The following is a 16,677-nucleotide window of genomic DNA, read 5'->3' on the forward strand; positions in this document are numbered from 1 at the left end:
CATGGTAAAAGTGTTGATATTATATTACATATGCGAACAAATTCATATCAAACTAAAAAAAAACTACTTTAAACCATATCAAACTAAAAAAAAACTACTTTAAACCAAACTAAAAAAAAACTTTTTAATTCTCATTTCTGTGATTGGTCACATGGTTTTAACTCATCTGTATAACTTCCTTCTTCTACTATCCATTCCAATTTAGACATCGTGATGCCTCGTGCTCATTTACATGATGGATGAGGTGACCCAGGACTTTATTCTTGAAGGGTCAATGCCATTAGCAGTTCTGTTAATGCTGTTTTTGTTCTAGCAGACTCAAGGTATCTAGAGTATGCTGAGTCTTCTCAGTGTTTAAATACAAGTAAGACAGAATCCTGTTCCTCATGCAACTCTCTGCAAATGTTATGAAAGTTTGAGATGACAGATGTGTAGTCTCACTCCTCTGCTCCTCAGGGAGAAGCTGGGGGCTTTTGGGTTCCTGCCCAACAAGATGGCACTTTGCTAGTGTTGGTAGTATGGCCAGAATGTATCTCCTCTTTTCTTTCTAGCTTTCAGGTGGCTAGATTTACATTGGCTCAGGGTACAGGAGTCTTCCAACTACTTTCTGGATTTTTACAAAGGGAGTTGATTCACGTCTTGTCATCAGTCAGTGTGTCCACTGGGGGAACAAGAGTTCAGGGCTTCCTATTATGACATGTTGCCAATGTTACTCCCTCTTGCGTCATTTTAATGGATTGTGTACCTAAGGAAATGACCCATTTCATCTAAGTTATCAAAGCTATAGGCATAGAGATGTTCACAATATCCCTTTATTATCATTTCAATGTTTATAGCATCAAAGCAATAGGCCCTCATTTACCCTGATTTTTAGTCTTTTGTGATCTCTCTTTCTTAGGGGCAGACTGGCTCTGAATTTATTAATTCTATTGAACTTTTCAAGAAAACCAGCTTCTTTTCCCATTGATTTTCTCTATTGATCTCCTGTTTAACATTTTTAAATTTCAGTTCTGATTTTCATTTTTATCTTCTGTGGCTTATTTTGCATCTAATTCCTCACTATCACTGTTCTTAATGTTTCTCTATGTGATGAAGCTGCTCCTGAACACAGTTTTTCTCCCTTTACATCCAAATCTCGAGTAACTCTAAGCGACACAGAGCCAAGAGGGCTTTCCTGCCTCATCTCCTTTGTCTTTCTCTGTGAGTATCCTTATGAGGATGAGCACGGCCCCTTTGGACTATTTTCTTTAATTTCTTACCTGCACTATGCACAAAGGAAGGAAAGTCTGAGATCTTATCCAGCAAATCATGCTTTTTAGCACATGCAGGAGAGAAATGGCTCTGCATTGGCATACACAAATCATCTTGCTCTATTTCATGTTGGCTACGTAGTACCATTCAATATCAGATAAGTTTTGTATAGGTGATGGCCCATACAAATGTTTCAGAGTATGAAGAATAACAGACACATTTCTGCAATGAAACTCAGGAAATTCTCCTTTAATTGAGGTTGAATGTTTCTGGATCTTGAGAGAATAAATGGGTGATGAGAGAGGAAAGGTCAGAGAAGAAACTCCGTGGGTAGGGATGAAAAGGGAAGCAGGTGAATGACGTCCCGGATGATAGGGAGTAGCAGACAACATCTCAAGAGAAGACCTATGGTTTCTCCTTTCTCACACAGAAATGAAACAGCTAGTAAGGAGGTGGCACAGAAATAAGCCCATTGACAATTGCCGTGGTGTCAATGTCTTTTGGGTCGACCACAGATTTCAGGGTGAATTTCTCCAAAATGATGGTCAGGAATAAAAAGAGCTCCATGCGGGCCAGGGCCTCTCCTACACACATGCGTTTCCCTGAAAATAGCAAACACGGAGACACTAAGTTTTTGGATGCTGAAAAGAGAATATGCAGTAAATATTTGATTAATGGTTGAATAATGGACAGAAGGTAGAACGGCTCATACACAGATGGACAAAGGTTGGATGCACATGCTAGCCACCTAACATCTTATCCTAATGAGTATTCTCCTTTAACAACTACTATTGAGTATCAGCACTATGCCAAGCACTCTATTAAGTATTGTCACATTAAAACTGCTCTTTCAAGTTTCCAGCAAGCTTTTTGTAGAATCGTACAGACATTAGTTGTACGTTCTGTCCCTGGTCTGATGTTTCATGAATTTCTTCACATTCTTTATTGCCTTTGTTCTCGCTCTCAGTATACCTACTCTTTATCAATTTCCAATACACCGCGAACTTTCGACTTTTCTATAACACTGTTCCTTTTTGGCTAGGATGCCCTTCTCTTATTTGTTGAGGACCCAGCGCAAATTTTAGTTCTTAGTTTGGAAGACCCGAGTTAACTCTCCAAAGCTCCAATGATCTGGCCTCATGATGAGGATGTATCACGAGGCGGGAATGTGCACGGGCATTGGTATCGGGTATCGTGGCCCCGATCATGGACAACGAGTGATTCTACTAGTCCCCGAGTGAGGATTACGAAAGATCCAGCTGATCCCCAAAAGGTATTCTGTCTTCTGAAGTGCTGAAGGGAATAAAATTCTATTACCTGCTGAGAAAACCATGAAGTAGTCACTCTTCTTAAAATTGCCACACTCGTCCAGAAAATGCCCGGGGTCAAACACCTCCGGGTTGGGAAATTCTTTGTCATCATGCAGCACAGATGTCAGAGATGTTAATATAGTTGTGCCCTGGACAGAACAGATGAAGATAAAGTGAGCGATGAAAAAGTCATGGGGCTGGAAGCAATGTTGGAAGTCACTTAGTCCGATCTTATGATCTGTTCATGTGAGACCCAGGTCCAAAGAAGGGAACTGGCATTTTGAGCAAGAGGTAACAATAAACAAGGACAGGTTTAAGACCGGCAGCAATGAGGTTGATAAAGTGGATGCCAATAGGGTTTGAAATTCTGAATCCACAGGTCTCAGGGTGCCCAACCTTCTCAATCCATCCCGTTGATCACCAGGTTTGGACAGTAGGCTATGTCCCCACCAGTTGCTTTATTTTATCTCTTCACTTTTCATTCATCTCAAATGTGGAATTTTGTTTAAAATGAAAGTTTCTCTTAGAGTTTGAAATGTCTGGACTTATGTATTCATAGGGCTTTTGTAAGTAGATGTCTGATCAAATTAAATATAATCTTTTCTATGATAATAACAATAAGTATAGTAATAAATATTAGCATTATCATTGTCATGTAGAATGTTTGTCTCAATTTAAAACCATAGAAACAAAGAACAAATCAATGGTTGTCAGAGGAAAGAGGGCTAAAGGAATGGATGAAACAGTAAAGGGGAATATAGTCAGCAATAGTGTTATATGTTCATGGTGACAGATAGTTACTAGACTTAGTGTGGTGATCATATAAGTATATAAATGTTGAATCACTATGTTATACACCTGAGACTAATATAATACTGTGTACTAACTATACTTTAATTAAAAATTAAAATAAATAAATAGGGTAGATTTCATTGCCAATTAATCCTTGCTTGTAAAAGCAGAAGGAATGATAAAATCAGAAATTCTTCAATTTACAACAATTCAGTTTAGGATTATTAATTCGGGAAAGTTTTACCAATGAATGCTAAAACTATTGGATAAGTAATTGGAAAGCATTATATTCACAGAGTCCTATAGTACCATGCCACAGATTTTTATTAATCAAATGTAAAAAAGAAACTTTGCCATAAAGAGAACAGCAGATATCACTTTATTAGATGAGGAACATAGCATAACCAATAAGAGCATTATGTGACCCACCTCCCCAGTGAATTTCAGTGGGACATATAAAGCATCTATATAGTTCTCTTGCCAAAATTGTAGCTAAAATCTAATATCTAGAAAAAAATTGCACAAAAGCAACCTGAGAAATATTTTACATGATTACTGGCCTGGTTTCTCCATGAAGTCAAAGGCATTGAAAGAAAAGAAACAGAGCAAAGGGAACCAATCGCAGGAGACTAAAGGGAAAAGAGAATCAAATTATCTGCATGTTCCTTGGCTGAATACTGAATTGCAAACAAAAGAAAACTATAAACATTTCAATAGAAAATATTGTAGGAAAATATGGAAAATTTTGATATAGGCTATACATAAGATAATATTGTATCAATGATAACTCATGATTGTGAATGCTATTATTATCTAGTATACAAAAATCATTGTCATTGGGAAATGCATACTGAAGTTTTAGGTGTTGATAGTTTAGGTGTTGATACGTGAATAAATAGATAAGTAGAAAAGTAAATATATTCACAAATTTATATGTTATATATATATGTATATGTTTTTAATGTTTTCAGATTTTAAAAAAAGTTTCATACAACATTGGGGGGAAATACCATCCCCTAAGTTTATCATATAAAAGATGTATAACTCTTTTTATAAAAAATAATCTCTTGTATATTTTTAAACAAGCAATATATGAAAATTTCTCTGAGTTTTATGATTTATAATTTTTTAAAATAAATTCATTTATTTAAATTAGTTTCAAGTATACAGTACATTGGTTAGACATCTACCTTGTTCATAAAATGATTACCCCAATTGCTCCCTCTAAAGAAGGGCACTGGCACTTTGAGCTAGAAAGAACTGGCCCTCCCCTGGCCCTCCACTTAGCCATCATATTAATGCTAACTTCATTCCCTGTGCCATGCTCCTCATCCTCATGCCCAACTATCAACTACTAATTTGAACTTCTTTAATCCTTCACCCCATTCTCCCAGCTCCCCAATCCCCCTCCCCCTCTGTCTGTCATCAAATTGTCCACTATATTTGTGAGTCCATTTTTGATTAATTTGTCCTATTTGTTCCTTAGATTCCACATATAAGTAAAATCGTGTGGTATTTCTCTTTCTCTGTCTGACTTATTTCACTCAGCATAATAACTTCTAGCTCCATATATGTCATTGCAAAAGGTAGGATTTCATTTTTTTAATGGCTGAATAATATTCCATTGATCAATGGAACAGAATAGAGAGCCCAAAAATAATTCTATGCCTATATGCTCACTTAACATATGACAAAGGAGATAAGACTATACAATGGGGTAAAGACAGTCTGTTCAATAAATGGGTTGGGAAAATTGTACAGATACATGCATAAAAAGAAGCTGGACTATTTTCTTACACTGTATACAAGAATAGACTCAAAATAGATTAAAGAATTAAATGTAAAATATAGGCAGTAAACTCTCTGATATTACTAACAAGAATTTCTTTTCAGATATATTTCTTCAGGCAAGGGAAACAAAAGAAAAAATAAACAAATCGAACTACACTGAACTAAAAAGTTTTTGTACAGCAAAGGAAACTATCAACAAAACAAAAAGACGACCAACTCTTTGGGAGAAGATATTCGCTAATGATACATCTGATAAGGGGTTAATATCCAAAATTTATAAAGAACTTATACAACTCAATAACAAAAAGAACAAACAATTCCATTAAAAAAAAAAATGGGCAGAAGACCTGAACAGATACTTCTCCAAAGAGGAAATACAGATGGCTAACAAACATATGAAAAGATGCTCAAGGTAGCTAATTATCAGAGAAATGCAAATTAAAACCACAATGAGATATCACCTCACACCTGTCAGAATGGCTATCATCAATAAATCAAAAAACAGCAAGTGTTGACGAGGATGTGGAGAAAAGGGAACCCTCATACATTGTTGGTGGGATTGCAAATTGGTACAGCCACTATGGAAAACAGTATGGAAGTTTCTCAAAAAATTAAAAATGGATATACCTTTTGACTCAGCAATTGCACTTATGGATATTTACCCAAAGAAAACCAAAACAATAATTCGTAAAGATCTATGCACCCCAATATTCATGGCAGCACAATTTACGGTAACCAAGATATGGAAGCAACCTAAATGCCCATCAACAGACTATTGGATAAAGAAATTATGGTTCATATATACAATGGAATATTACTCAGCCATGATATAATTTTTAAGATACAAGAAAAGAACTGAGACATATATATTTCACCAGTTGTTGTTTGAATTATTGGCTATTCATAAAGAAATAAAGCATGACCATTACTCTACACCATATGTAAAAGTTTACCTGAATGGATCCACGATCTAAATTCAAGTGCTAAAACTGTAAAGTTTAAAAATAGAAGAGAGTATTCTTTGAGACCTTGTTCTGGCAAATATTATTTAGACAGGAACCCCCGTCCCCCAAAAAAGCACTGATTAATCTCACATCATTGCAAAGTATTCTGTTAGACAGTTTTGGACACTGACCAATACCATCTATGTGTAAATCCAGCTTACCACCTGTTTTTGTACAGCTCATGATCTAAGCATCTCAAACTGAAAAAATCAAGGAAGAATAAAATTGTGTGACACACAAAGATTATATGAAGTCTAAATTTCAGTTTCAAAACAATTGAGATATAGCCATTTTCATTTGTTTACATGTGCTCTATGACTACTTCCATGCTATGATAGCAGTTTTGGATACCGCATCAGACATTGCAAGGCCCACAAAATATAAATACTTACACATTCACATTTTGAAGGAAAGTTGACCAACTCTTGTCTTAGGACATGATATCCACCTAGCTCAGTGGGCTCCAGCCTTCGGTAGGAGAAATCACTTATTTCATTGGAAAGAAGGTAGAATCCGCCACCCACTATGGCATATTTCTACACTGGGGTGTCCCATGCAGAAAGAAATGGTCATTCCCACATCCAATGTAGTGGATAAAGGGGCAATTCCATTCCATTTCCCCGTCAGTTATTTCCCATTTACTTAGAAACAGGAGAAATGAGTTTTAATAATTACTCTGAGACCACAATATTCAAATAGAAAAGTTTTCTCCTCATTGTAATCTTTGTTGAAAATACAGTGGACTTGAAGTCCTAGTCCCTGTACCCAATTTGTGATCATCGAGGCAGTCCCTGTTACCTCTTATTAAAGTCATCAATTCAGTCTTCTCCAAAGACTGGCATCAGCACTCGGAGCCTTACTAATCTCATTACTTTCTTTCACCAAAAAACTACAAACTTTGTCATGTTATTTTTAAAAATGAGATAGTTATATGTTGTGTCTTTGAGTGAAATATGGTAGCTTATAGTATACCAAATGGAAAAAATGGAAATATATACAGAAATTATGTCTTAAAAAGCATTGGAAATTTGCTCCATTTAGTTTTATTATAACAAAGCAACTTGTACACTTTTAACATTTAAAACTGAGCATCTTTCTTTTCCAGTGAAACAAAAAGAAAATTTAAAAATAAACAGAAACAAAACTACGATAGAGAATATAAATTCCGAATAAGATCTTACAGGTTCTGCTGATTCTCTCATCTTGGACATCATTAGGAGAGAATTTTATTTTAAAAGTGTCATCTTAAATTGCAAGGATATCCATTAAACATCACAATTAAACATGCCGAAGGAGAAGCCATGTTGTCACAATGTCCACTTAACCCACCCAAACATCTCAAACTCACCCTTTGCTGACCTTCTATAACCTCATTTTTTTTCTTTTTTTTAAACAAGAGAAAGAAAATGCTAACTGTCCATATTCACATAGGGACACAGTGTAATCTCTGAGCCCAATATACAGAGAAAGGAGGAAAAAAGCTAGAATTCTATGCACTACTACACAGGGGCCTAACACCCTCCAGCTGCCAGCAGAGCTAAGGGAGCAGAAGGTTTTTCTTTTTTCCCACAGAGCACGGTGAACTTCAGAGAGAAGCTGATACCTAAATTAATTTTAGTCTGTGTCTATGTCCAAATTCTAATCAAAAGAAGATGTTGCATCATTCTGACTGCCTCATAGGAGAGGGATGAACCCATTCTTGAAAAAGATAAAGAGCATCTAAAAAGTTTTATAATCCAATAAAGTTTACCAAATGTACAGAAAACATCATTCTATGTGAGATGTTAAACCTCCACTCTCCTGCAAATCAAACATGAAAGAAAGATGAAACAAGGATATTGACTCAGGTAGCAGCATTCTGTATGTAGTAACTGAAGAATAACAAAAAGACAAATTACTAGCATGACTTTAAATTTACCATGGTACTATATATGAGTCATAAAATGATAAAATTGATTATATTTGCATGTACCAGAGTAAAAACATGCAAAGAAAGATTTTAAAAATTCACGACAAAAATAGTAAGTACCTAGAGAACAAATGAACGAAAAATTCACAAGCCAAAGCACTAGGGAAAGAACGTTATTGAGAAAATTAAAGAAAAGCCCCCGAACTGGTAGCCTATACCATATTCTTTAATGGAAAGATTATAAATCCTTATAGTCTAAATTGAAGCCAACACAGTCCACCAAGCTGCCACACATACGATTTTTGTACTTGTCTCATCTTTTCTTCATAAAAGACTGGACCCATACCGTGAAAATAGGAACTTCCAGACCACTGAGGTATAGAGAAGCAAATGTTCCCCTGGGGATGAGGTAGTTTCTGAAGTTCACATCGCAGGTCACTGCGTGAGGCAGATTGATGGGGAGGAGGTCGATGTATCGCTGGATCTCGTGAACCACAGCATCCGTGTAGGGCATGTGGCTCCTGTCCTGCATGCAGGGGCTCCGGTGTCTGCCAATCATGCGGTCAATCTCTTCCTGAACTTTAGCTGAGAAGGCACAAGTAACAGTGACAGAAATATGGAAAAACACACATCACATTACATACCAATTCAGGGATGCATGAAGCACTATGAACATATCCCAACATCATTATAAACATCAGTTATATGCCCAGAAATACACCTAGACACAGGGAAATAATTGCCATAATAGGTACATATAACTCTCCTACAAGTTATGCTTAAGATACATCAACACGCACCTGAATATCAGCATACATGATAATACAAAGAGAACTGATGGAATGTTTCAAAAAATAAACAGAACTTCGTTGTCAAGAAATTACAGGCCTTCACGAAAGAGTTAAATGTTAATTTTATATCAATATAATATGTTTGTTGAAAAATTAAATTATAATATATGTGTATTGTGTACTTTGTGTACTATGTGTGTATGCAATTTGCAACTCTCTTTATCTTCCAATTTTCTAATGTTACTACTTTGAACATCCTAGAAGATTCTTTGACAATTTGTTCTCTTTCTAAATAATGACTCTTTCATTCCTTACTTACCTATTCTTAGACAATATCTGATTTACTGGTATGGTAGGTGAGAATTTACTTCTCCATCTCCACCTCACACAAAATATACCCAGACAATTTCCTTAAATCCATTTTCCCCAATATAGTTGGATCACAACTTCTGGCTCTTAGAATATTCATGTTAACGTCATTCTGACTACATGAACAATGCTCCTTGGTAAGACAACGATGATTATGTTTCATTTTTGGTTTTTCTTGGACAGAACCATGTCTTTTTCATTCAAAAAAGATAAAATTATTGACACCCTTCTCAAAAAATTTTATTGTGACAAACACCACCTTTCTGGAAACAGATCCCTGAAATAACAAAATTCCTTTAGGCAATACCTTAAGCCTGAATACTAACACATTCAATGTGAATCTAATTTTCATAACATTTCTTAGACTTGGAAATTATCTCAGGCAGCCTCACTAAATCTAGGGTTTCCATTCATGTTTCAATAAGCAGAGTTTCCATTAGAACACTGCACTTTCAGAATGAGGAGAGATCTCTGGAAGAATATAACTACTGTTCAAAGTGAGTCGCATTTTGTAATAAAAGCAATATCCAGTCCCAGGTCAGTACATGCCACCTGTGCCTGGCACAGATATCCTCCCACGAAATAGAGACACTGATTTACTTTTGCTACTTCCCACAGTCTCTTCACTCCTCTCAGGTATCAGCCTGTATTACATAAAGATGTCCCATTATTAACCCTTCTTTAAATTTGGAAAATTAAGCAGGTCTAACAGAAATTTCAATAATGAAGCTTCTCTAAGAGAAACAAGATAGAATGTAGTAGCAATGTCTCCCCAGCATCTTTTCTGAAATTCAGCCCGCCCGCCATGTTGGGCATACCTGTGACCTCTGGGTGCTTCAGCAGCAGGAGGACAGCATGTCTCAGGGTGGAGCTTGTGGTTTCTGTCTCAGCTCCAAGGATATCAAATACAGTGGTTGTCAAGTTTTCAAAAGTAAAGTCCAAATGTGGATTGTCCTTTTTCTAGGAATAATTTGATGAAATTATTTGACAAATTAATTTGCCAGAATTACAGTTAATCCAAAATAACTCACTATTATAAAGTTAAGCCAACACACAACCTGTAAGGTACACTTTTAGAGAAAACTACTATGTTCAATGGTAAGAGACTATAAGTTAGTTGACTCAAGCATCATTTCCTACTGCCTTATCCCTCATTTGCTTGAAGTTCCATTCATCAGCCTCTTTTGCATTAAGTAGCCATGCAGCACAGTTTTTGCCAGTGAGATATAAGCAGAAGCTGTTGAAGTCACTTTCTGTCTTCCTTCCTTCTTACTTAAAAGAAAGATGTGAAGGAGGTGGTAGAGTAGACACCATCTTGGGTCAAGAGGATTTAATCATGAAGTGTGAGGCCCATATACTAAGTCTGCATGATGGAAAATGGAAAGTATTTCACTCTCTGACACTTTAGGGCCTCTGTACCCTAAACTGACACATCACAAGTCTCCTTTTATGTGAGGTAAATAAACCCACTATTTGTTAAAGCCATTGTTAATAGGTTTTCTTTTATTTGCAGACAAATACAATCTTAATTAGTGGGAATAGGTAACTTTGGGCCATATCATGAAAAAGATGTTATAATTGTCCTATTTTACTATTAATTATTGTTCTTAATCTCTTAATGTGACTAATTTATAAATTAGAATTTATCAATTTGAAGGTACAGGAAAAACATGGTATATATAGGGTTCAGTACTATCTGTGGTTTCAGACACCCACTGAGGGCCTTGGAACATATTCTCTGTGGATAAGGATGGACTACACACCAGGCAGCTGCTGATCACAGCACATGGCCCACTCAGGCAGGGAAAGAAGTTCAAAGTTCTGGTCATCTGAGACTACTCGGAATCCTCCAAAAGAACATACTCTGTGGCCTGCATTGGCAGGGAAGGAAGTCAGCAGCCTTGCCCCACTGCTGAGCATCGCCTCCAGTATACATGTATAAAAATGACATGCTGTACACTTTAAACATATACAATTTTTATTGTCAGTTATTTTTCAACTGTGTGGGAAAATGGGAACCTTTGTACATTCCTAGTGAGAAAGTAAATGTTGAAGTCACTCTGGAAAAGTTTGGCTGTTACTCAAATGTTAGACATAAAATTACCATATGTCCCATCAAGTCCACTCCAAGAAATGGACCCAACAAAAATAAAAACATGTCCATGAAGAAACTTGTACACAATGTTTATAGCAGCATTATTTATAAGTGTCAAAGGTAGGCACAACACAAATGTCCACCAATGGATGATGGATAATCGAATTATGTTAAGTACATAAAATGGAATATTATTCAGCCATAAATAATAACAAAATGTTGATATATAGTACAACCTAGATGAGCCTCCAAAGCATCATACTATGTGAAAGAAGCCAGAAAAAGAAATTCATAATGCTATGGGTAATTTATATGATAAATCCATAACAGGCAAATTTATAGAGACATAGAGCTTTTTATAGGTTACCACATGATGGGGTGGGAGGAATGAGGAGTGATCATTTAATGGATATGGTATGTGTCAGTGGAGTAATAGAAAAGTTTTGAGATTAGAGAGAACTAGTGGTTGGACAATAGTGGGAATGCACTAAATACCACTAAATTGTATACTTTAAAGTGGTTAATTGTATGCTATTTTAATTTCATCTCAATTTTTAAATTGGCATTACTCCATGAATTGATCCACAAATTCAATGCAATTCTCACTGACTTCTTTGCAAAAATTGACCAGTTTATCCTTGACTTCATATGGAAAGTCAAGGCTCCTAAAATAGCCAAAACAATTTTGAAAATCAAAACAGTGTTGGAGGACTCACACCACTTTACTTCAAAACTTATGAAAATGCTGGTAATTAAGACAGCCAGCCAGATGATGTGCTGCTGGCATAATGACCAACATATATGTTACTGGCATAGAACTGCAATCAAAGAAGTACATCCTCACATTTGAAGTTAAGTGATTTTTGACAAGAGAATCAAGGTAATTCACATGGGAAAAAATAGTCTTTTCAACATATGATGCAGGACTCATGCTTACAGACACCAACCTCCAACTCCATCCCTATGCCGATTCATTTTATTTTACACTCAATTAAGGTTTCTCTTTTTTCCCCCTCTGGCTTTATTGAAATATGATAGATAATTTGTTGCTCGTATTTACATTGTACAATTCTATGATTTTTTTTCAGTTACAATTGGCATACAATAACATACCACTTTCAGTTTTACAGCATAGTGATCAGAGATCCACATGACTCAAAAAGTGATCATCCCACTAAATCTAGGACTCTTCTTCCTCCTTACATATTTATTACAACATTATCATCCATCTTCCTCATGCTACACTCTACATCTCCATGTCTATTCTGCAACTATCCATTTGTACCTCTTAATCCCTTTGCCTATTTTTTTTGCCATCCCCCCCAAACCCCCTTCCACCTAGGAGCCCTCAAAATATTCTCTGTATCTATGAGTTTATCTCCACTTTTGTTGCTATCGTTGTCTATTTTGTTCTTTAGATTCCGCAGGTACGTAAAATCATACATTATTTGTCTTTCTCTATCTGACCCATTTCATTCAGTGCAATGTCTTCTAGATCCATCAAGGCAATATCTTTTTCCATCCTCTTCCTTTTAGTCTGAGCATGTCTTTCAATCTGAAGTGAGTCTCTTGTAGACAACATATGTCGGGGTCTTATTTTCTAATCCATTTGGCCACTCTATCTTTTGGTTGTAGCACTTAAATCTTTTCCTTTTGAGATACTTGTTGATAGGAATGTAGTAATTACCACTCTTTATTCCTGTTTTTGATACATGTTTTTTCTTCTTAAAGTTGTCCCTCCTACATTTCTTGTAATATTGGTTTGGTGATAATAAATTCCTTTAGCTTATTTTTGTCTGAGAAGCTCTTTATCTGTCCATCAACTGTAAATGATAGCTTTGCTGGATAAAGTATGCTTAGTTGCAGATCCTGGGTTTTCATCGCATTGAACTTTTGTGCCAAGCGCTTCTGTCCTGTGTTGTTTCTTTTGAGAAATCAGCTGCCAATCTTAGGGATGTTCCCCTGTAGGTAACTAACTGCTTTTCTCTTGCTACTTTTAAGATTCTCTCTTGTTATTTAACCTTTGGCATTTTAATTCTGATGTGCTTTGTTGTAGCCCTCTTTGGGTTCATCTTTTTTGGGACTCTCTGAGCTTCCTGGGATTGTATGTTTTTTCCTTCACCAAGTAAGGGAAGAATTCCATCATTATTTTTTCAAATAGCTCTTCAACTTCTTGTTTACCTTCAAGTAACACTATGACACAAATATTTTTACATTTAATTGTGTCCCATAGGCTCCTTAAATTATTATAGCCTTCTCTTCTTTTATTCTTGCTGTTCTGATTGAGTGTCCTTGGCTTCCCCATCCCCTATATCAGTGGTTCGTTCTTTCCTATCTGCAGCTGCCAGTTGATGCTGCTATAGCTTCTGTCCTGCTCAGTCGCTCAGGATCCGGCAGCCTTGTGACTTTGCCCCTTCCTAACTTCTACCTTTGCATGTTGATTATTTCTCTCCCTAGCTGTAGAGTTTCTATTCTTATAGATTTCAGGTGACATTCCTTGCTGTTTTCTTCATGTTTCTGTCGCCACTTTGATTTGGTCACAAGAGGGATGAACAAAGCCTCTTTCAAATATGCCATTTCTTCCCAGCAGAGTTTCTATCTTTTATCCACTTAGTCTTTTCCACAACAACCCATGCACGTCTACATACCTCATTCACCCATCTGAAATTCCCTCCCCTGTCCATCACTGCAAATATGCTAAGGTTTATTTCAAGACACCAGACATGAAGGAAGCCCAGCTAGGTTAAGCCATTCTTTCCCATTCTCCTACACATTGTGTGTAATGGCCATGTCCATCCTTACATTGCAGCATTCTATTATGCATTTATCTTGTTTGTAATTGTTTCCATTTCACCTGAGGTGTCATTCCATCTCTCCTCAGGTAGATTATTAGTACCTAAAGAACAGGATTAACGTATTCCACTTATTTAACAATTTTTCTAATTTAACAATTTTATAGCTTCCATAATACTTAGTGTAGACTTATGCACTAAGGTCTTTAAAATGCTTCTCAGAATTTCTTGCCTGACCATTGAAATATCTCAGGTAAATACAGAAATAGTCAATGAGCCACAAAGTGTACAAGCAATCAACTGAGTTCTTGTTAACGTCTTACCTGCTCCATTTTGATCAGGAAACAATCAATAAAGCCCCAAGGATTGTTAATGTCCAGGAATGTTTGATGTTCCCTTCTTTTCTCCATAACATAAGTTTTTTATTTAAGCAATATTTTTCAGTAATTTGTTATGCCTCCCTGGGATATAATGGAAAAGAGCAAGAAAAGATTTGGAGAGCTAAAAAGAAAATGATTATTAGGTAAATAAAGAAGTTAACAAAGACATATATCATATGCCAAGCTCTATGTAGATATTGTACTGTAAATATTAATTAATATTAACAAAAGATGGCTCCTGTATTGAGGGGAATTTTATTTTACAAACATGTAATTTTCTACACTGATAGGTATACTTGAGGGAGAAAATTCTGACCTGAAGATCACAGATGATAATGATGTCCTATACTCAGACATCATGTTTATAGTAGAAAACCATCTTTTTATCATTTCTTTCATTTTTTACATCAGTTTTTCCCTATAATCTTGAAATATGGGATGGCATATAATACTATGATTCACATTTTGCAGATGACAACAGGGGCAAAGGAAGTTTGGGCCACCTGATGTAGAACATAAAATTTGGGCCGCCTGCTGTTTCTAGTTATGTCTAGTAGCCTCAGACATTGAATCAGTTTTTTAGGACTGGGAAGATTCTAAAGATACTATGAAACACAACTGAATATTTTATATATAAAGCAACTGGGCATCAGAGTGACTTCTCTAAGATCATATCATTACCTTTTAGGCAGAGTACAGAACATGTCAGTTAAGCATAGGTAAAACTGTGATTTTTGGTTATGATTTGTACACCACAGTAACCAATCAATTTGTCATCTTGAAAATATTTACCTTGTCAGTTAGAATGCCACCTGAAACCTCTAACACTCCTACCTTAGTAGTGTTTCCTGGGAGCATCTGTGGTCCTAAATAGTCCCCCTTCTTGAAGGAGATATACTCTTCCTTCCTAAATGCTTATATTACTACCAACCAATGTGTCAAAGAAGTCACTAAGTGTTGACTGGAAGACAAGTTTTGTGAGTAACGAAGCCTTTCACGAAGAATCCAGAAGTCCATTAGTGTTCTAAGCATACTAGATAAAGGTAACTTTGGAAACTTTAAAGCGATGTCTTACCTAAAAATTCCCTTACCAGCAAAATATTCAACATGCATAAACTCAACACATCACTTTTACCTTCACTTGAGTAGAGTATTTGAACCCAGTTAGTTAAATAATAGTTTTCTAAAAAAATATTCAATGCACATTCACTGGCGTTATTTGTATCCTTTTCTCCCAAAGGGCCTGTTAATTTTCAGGGAAAAGGAAGAAGAAAACATCTTTATTGTCCACGTAACTAATAAAGTTGAGTATCTTTTCTCATGTTTATTGGCCACATGAAAATCCTCTGTTGTAAAGTGACTATTCAAACATTTTGCCCATTTAAAAAATATTTGAGGTATCTTTTTTTCCTTTGTTCTTTTTTTTTTTAAGCGAGACAACCCTTGGTTGACCTCACAGATTACAAGAGCCTTGTCAGCATACAATCCCTTATTTTTTTATTTTTTACACCTACAGTAACTGGTCTTCCTAGGTGGTCTCTCATCCAACTACTAACCAGGCCCGACCCTGCTTAGCTTCCGAGATCAGACAGGATCGGGCTTGTTCACGGTAGCATGGCCATAGACTTTTCCTTAGTTCTTTATATGGTCTGGATATAACTCCTTTCATGGATATATATTCTTTTCCCCCACCCTCTTTAATTCCCGCCCCCCCACTTCCACCCCGACCCATGGATGTTACTGTTCCCCCACAAGAAGTGGATCTCTGAAGGCAGGATGTTCCCTCCCAACGCTCATGGCATGCACCCAGGGCCTGGTGCACCTGGGGCCTGACACACCTGGGGCCTGGTGCACCAAGGGCCTGGCAACCCTGCCACACTGAAGAGGCCTGGTGCACCAGGGCCTGGTGCACCCGGGGTATGGTCTGTGGCTCCACCTGGGACTTGAACCCAGGACCTTCTGCGTGCAAAGCAGACGTGCTAACCACTACACTATGGAGCCACCTTCTCATGGATATATATTCATTGCCGATATTTCTCCCAGTCTTGTGATGATCTTAAGTGATATCTGTTGATGAATAGATAGTTTAAATATTAAGACCTATTTATAATTGGTGCTTTTTGTGACCTATTTTTAGAAACATCTTTGCAGAGTTCAAGATTGAGATTACTTTCTCTTATTGATGATAATGTC

At 36.5% G+C, this 16,677-nt stretch overlaps 1 protein-coding gene, 1 non-coding gene and 1 pseudogene across 2 annotated transcripts in view; all 3 read right to left on the bottom strand.

Annotated features, from left to right (window-relative positions):
- Positions 1-794: 794 nt before the first annotated feature.
- LOC105301394 (cytochrome P450 2C42-like) overlaps positions 795-16,677 on the bottom strand; it is a 44,155-nt gene continuing 28,272 nt past the window's right edge. Inside the window, exons 5-8 of the mRNA XM_011374033.2 lie at positions 10,036-10,102; positions 8,450-8,642; positions 2,569-2,705; positions 795-1,853 (exon numbers count right to left, since the gene is read on the bottom strand). Of these exons, the coding sequence (XP_011372335.1) occupies positions 1,693-1,853; positions 2,569-2,705; positions 8,450-8,642; positions 10,036-10,102 (558 nt within the window). The 3' untranslated portion in view covers positions 795-1,692. The remainder of the gene's footprint in view (positions 1,854-2,568; positions 2,706-8,449; positions 8,643-10,035; positions 10,103-16,677) is intronic.
- On the bottom strand, positions 15,992-16,110 carry LOC111728940 (annotated as a pseudogene).
- On the bottom strand, positions 16,412-16,485 carry TRNAA-UGC. Its single transcript has one exon. It is a non-coding gene; the product is annotated as a tRNA-Ala (tRNA).

The sequence above is a fragment of the Pteropus vampyrus genome, unplaced genomic scaffold, assembly GCF_000151845.1.
Source record: "Pteropus vampyrus isolate Shadow unplaced genomic scaffold, Pvam_2.0 Scaffold238, whole genome shotgun sequence".
Classification (NCBI taxonomy): domain Eukaryota; kingdom Metazoa; phylum Chordata; class Mammalia; order Chiroptera; family Pteropodidae; genus Pteropus; species Pteropus vampyrus.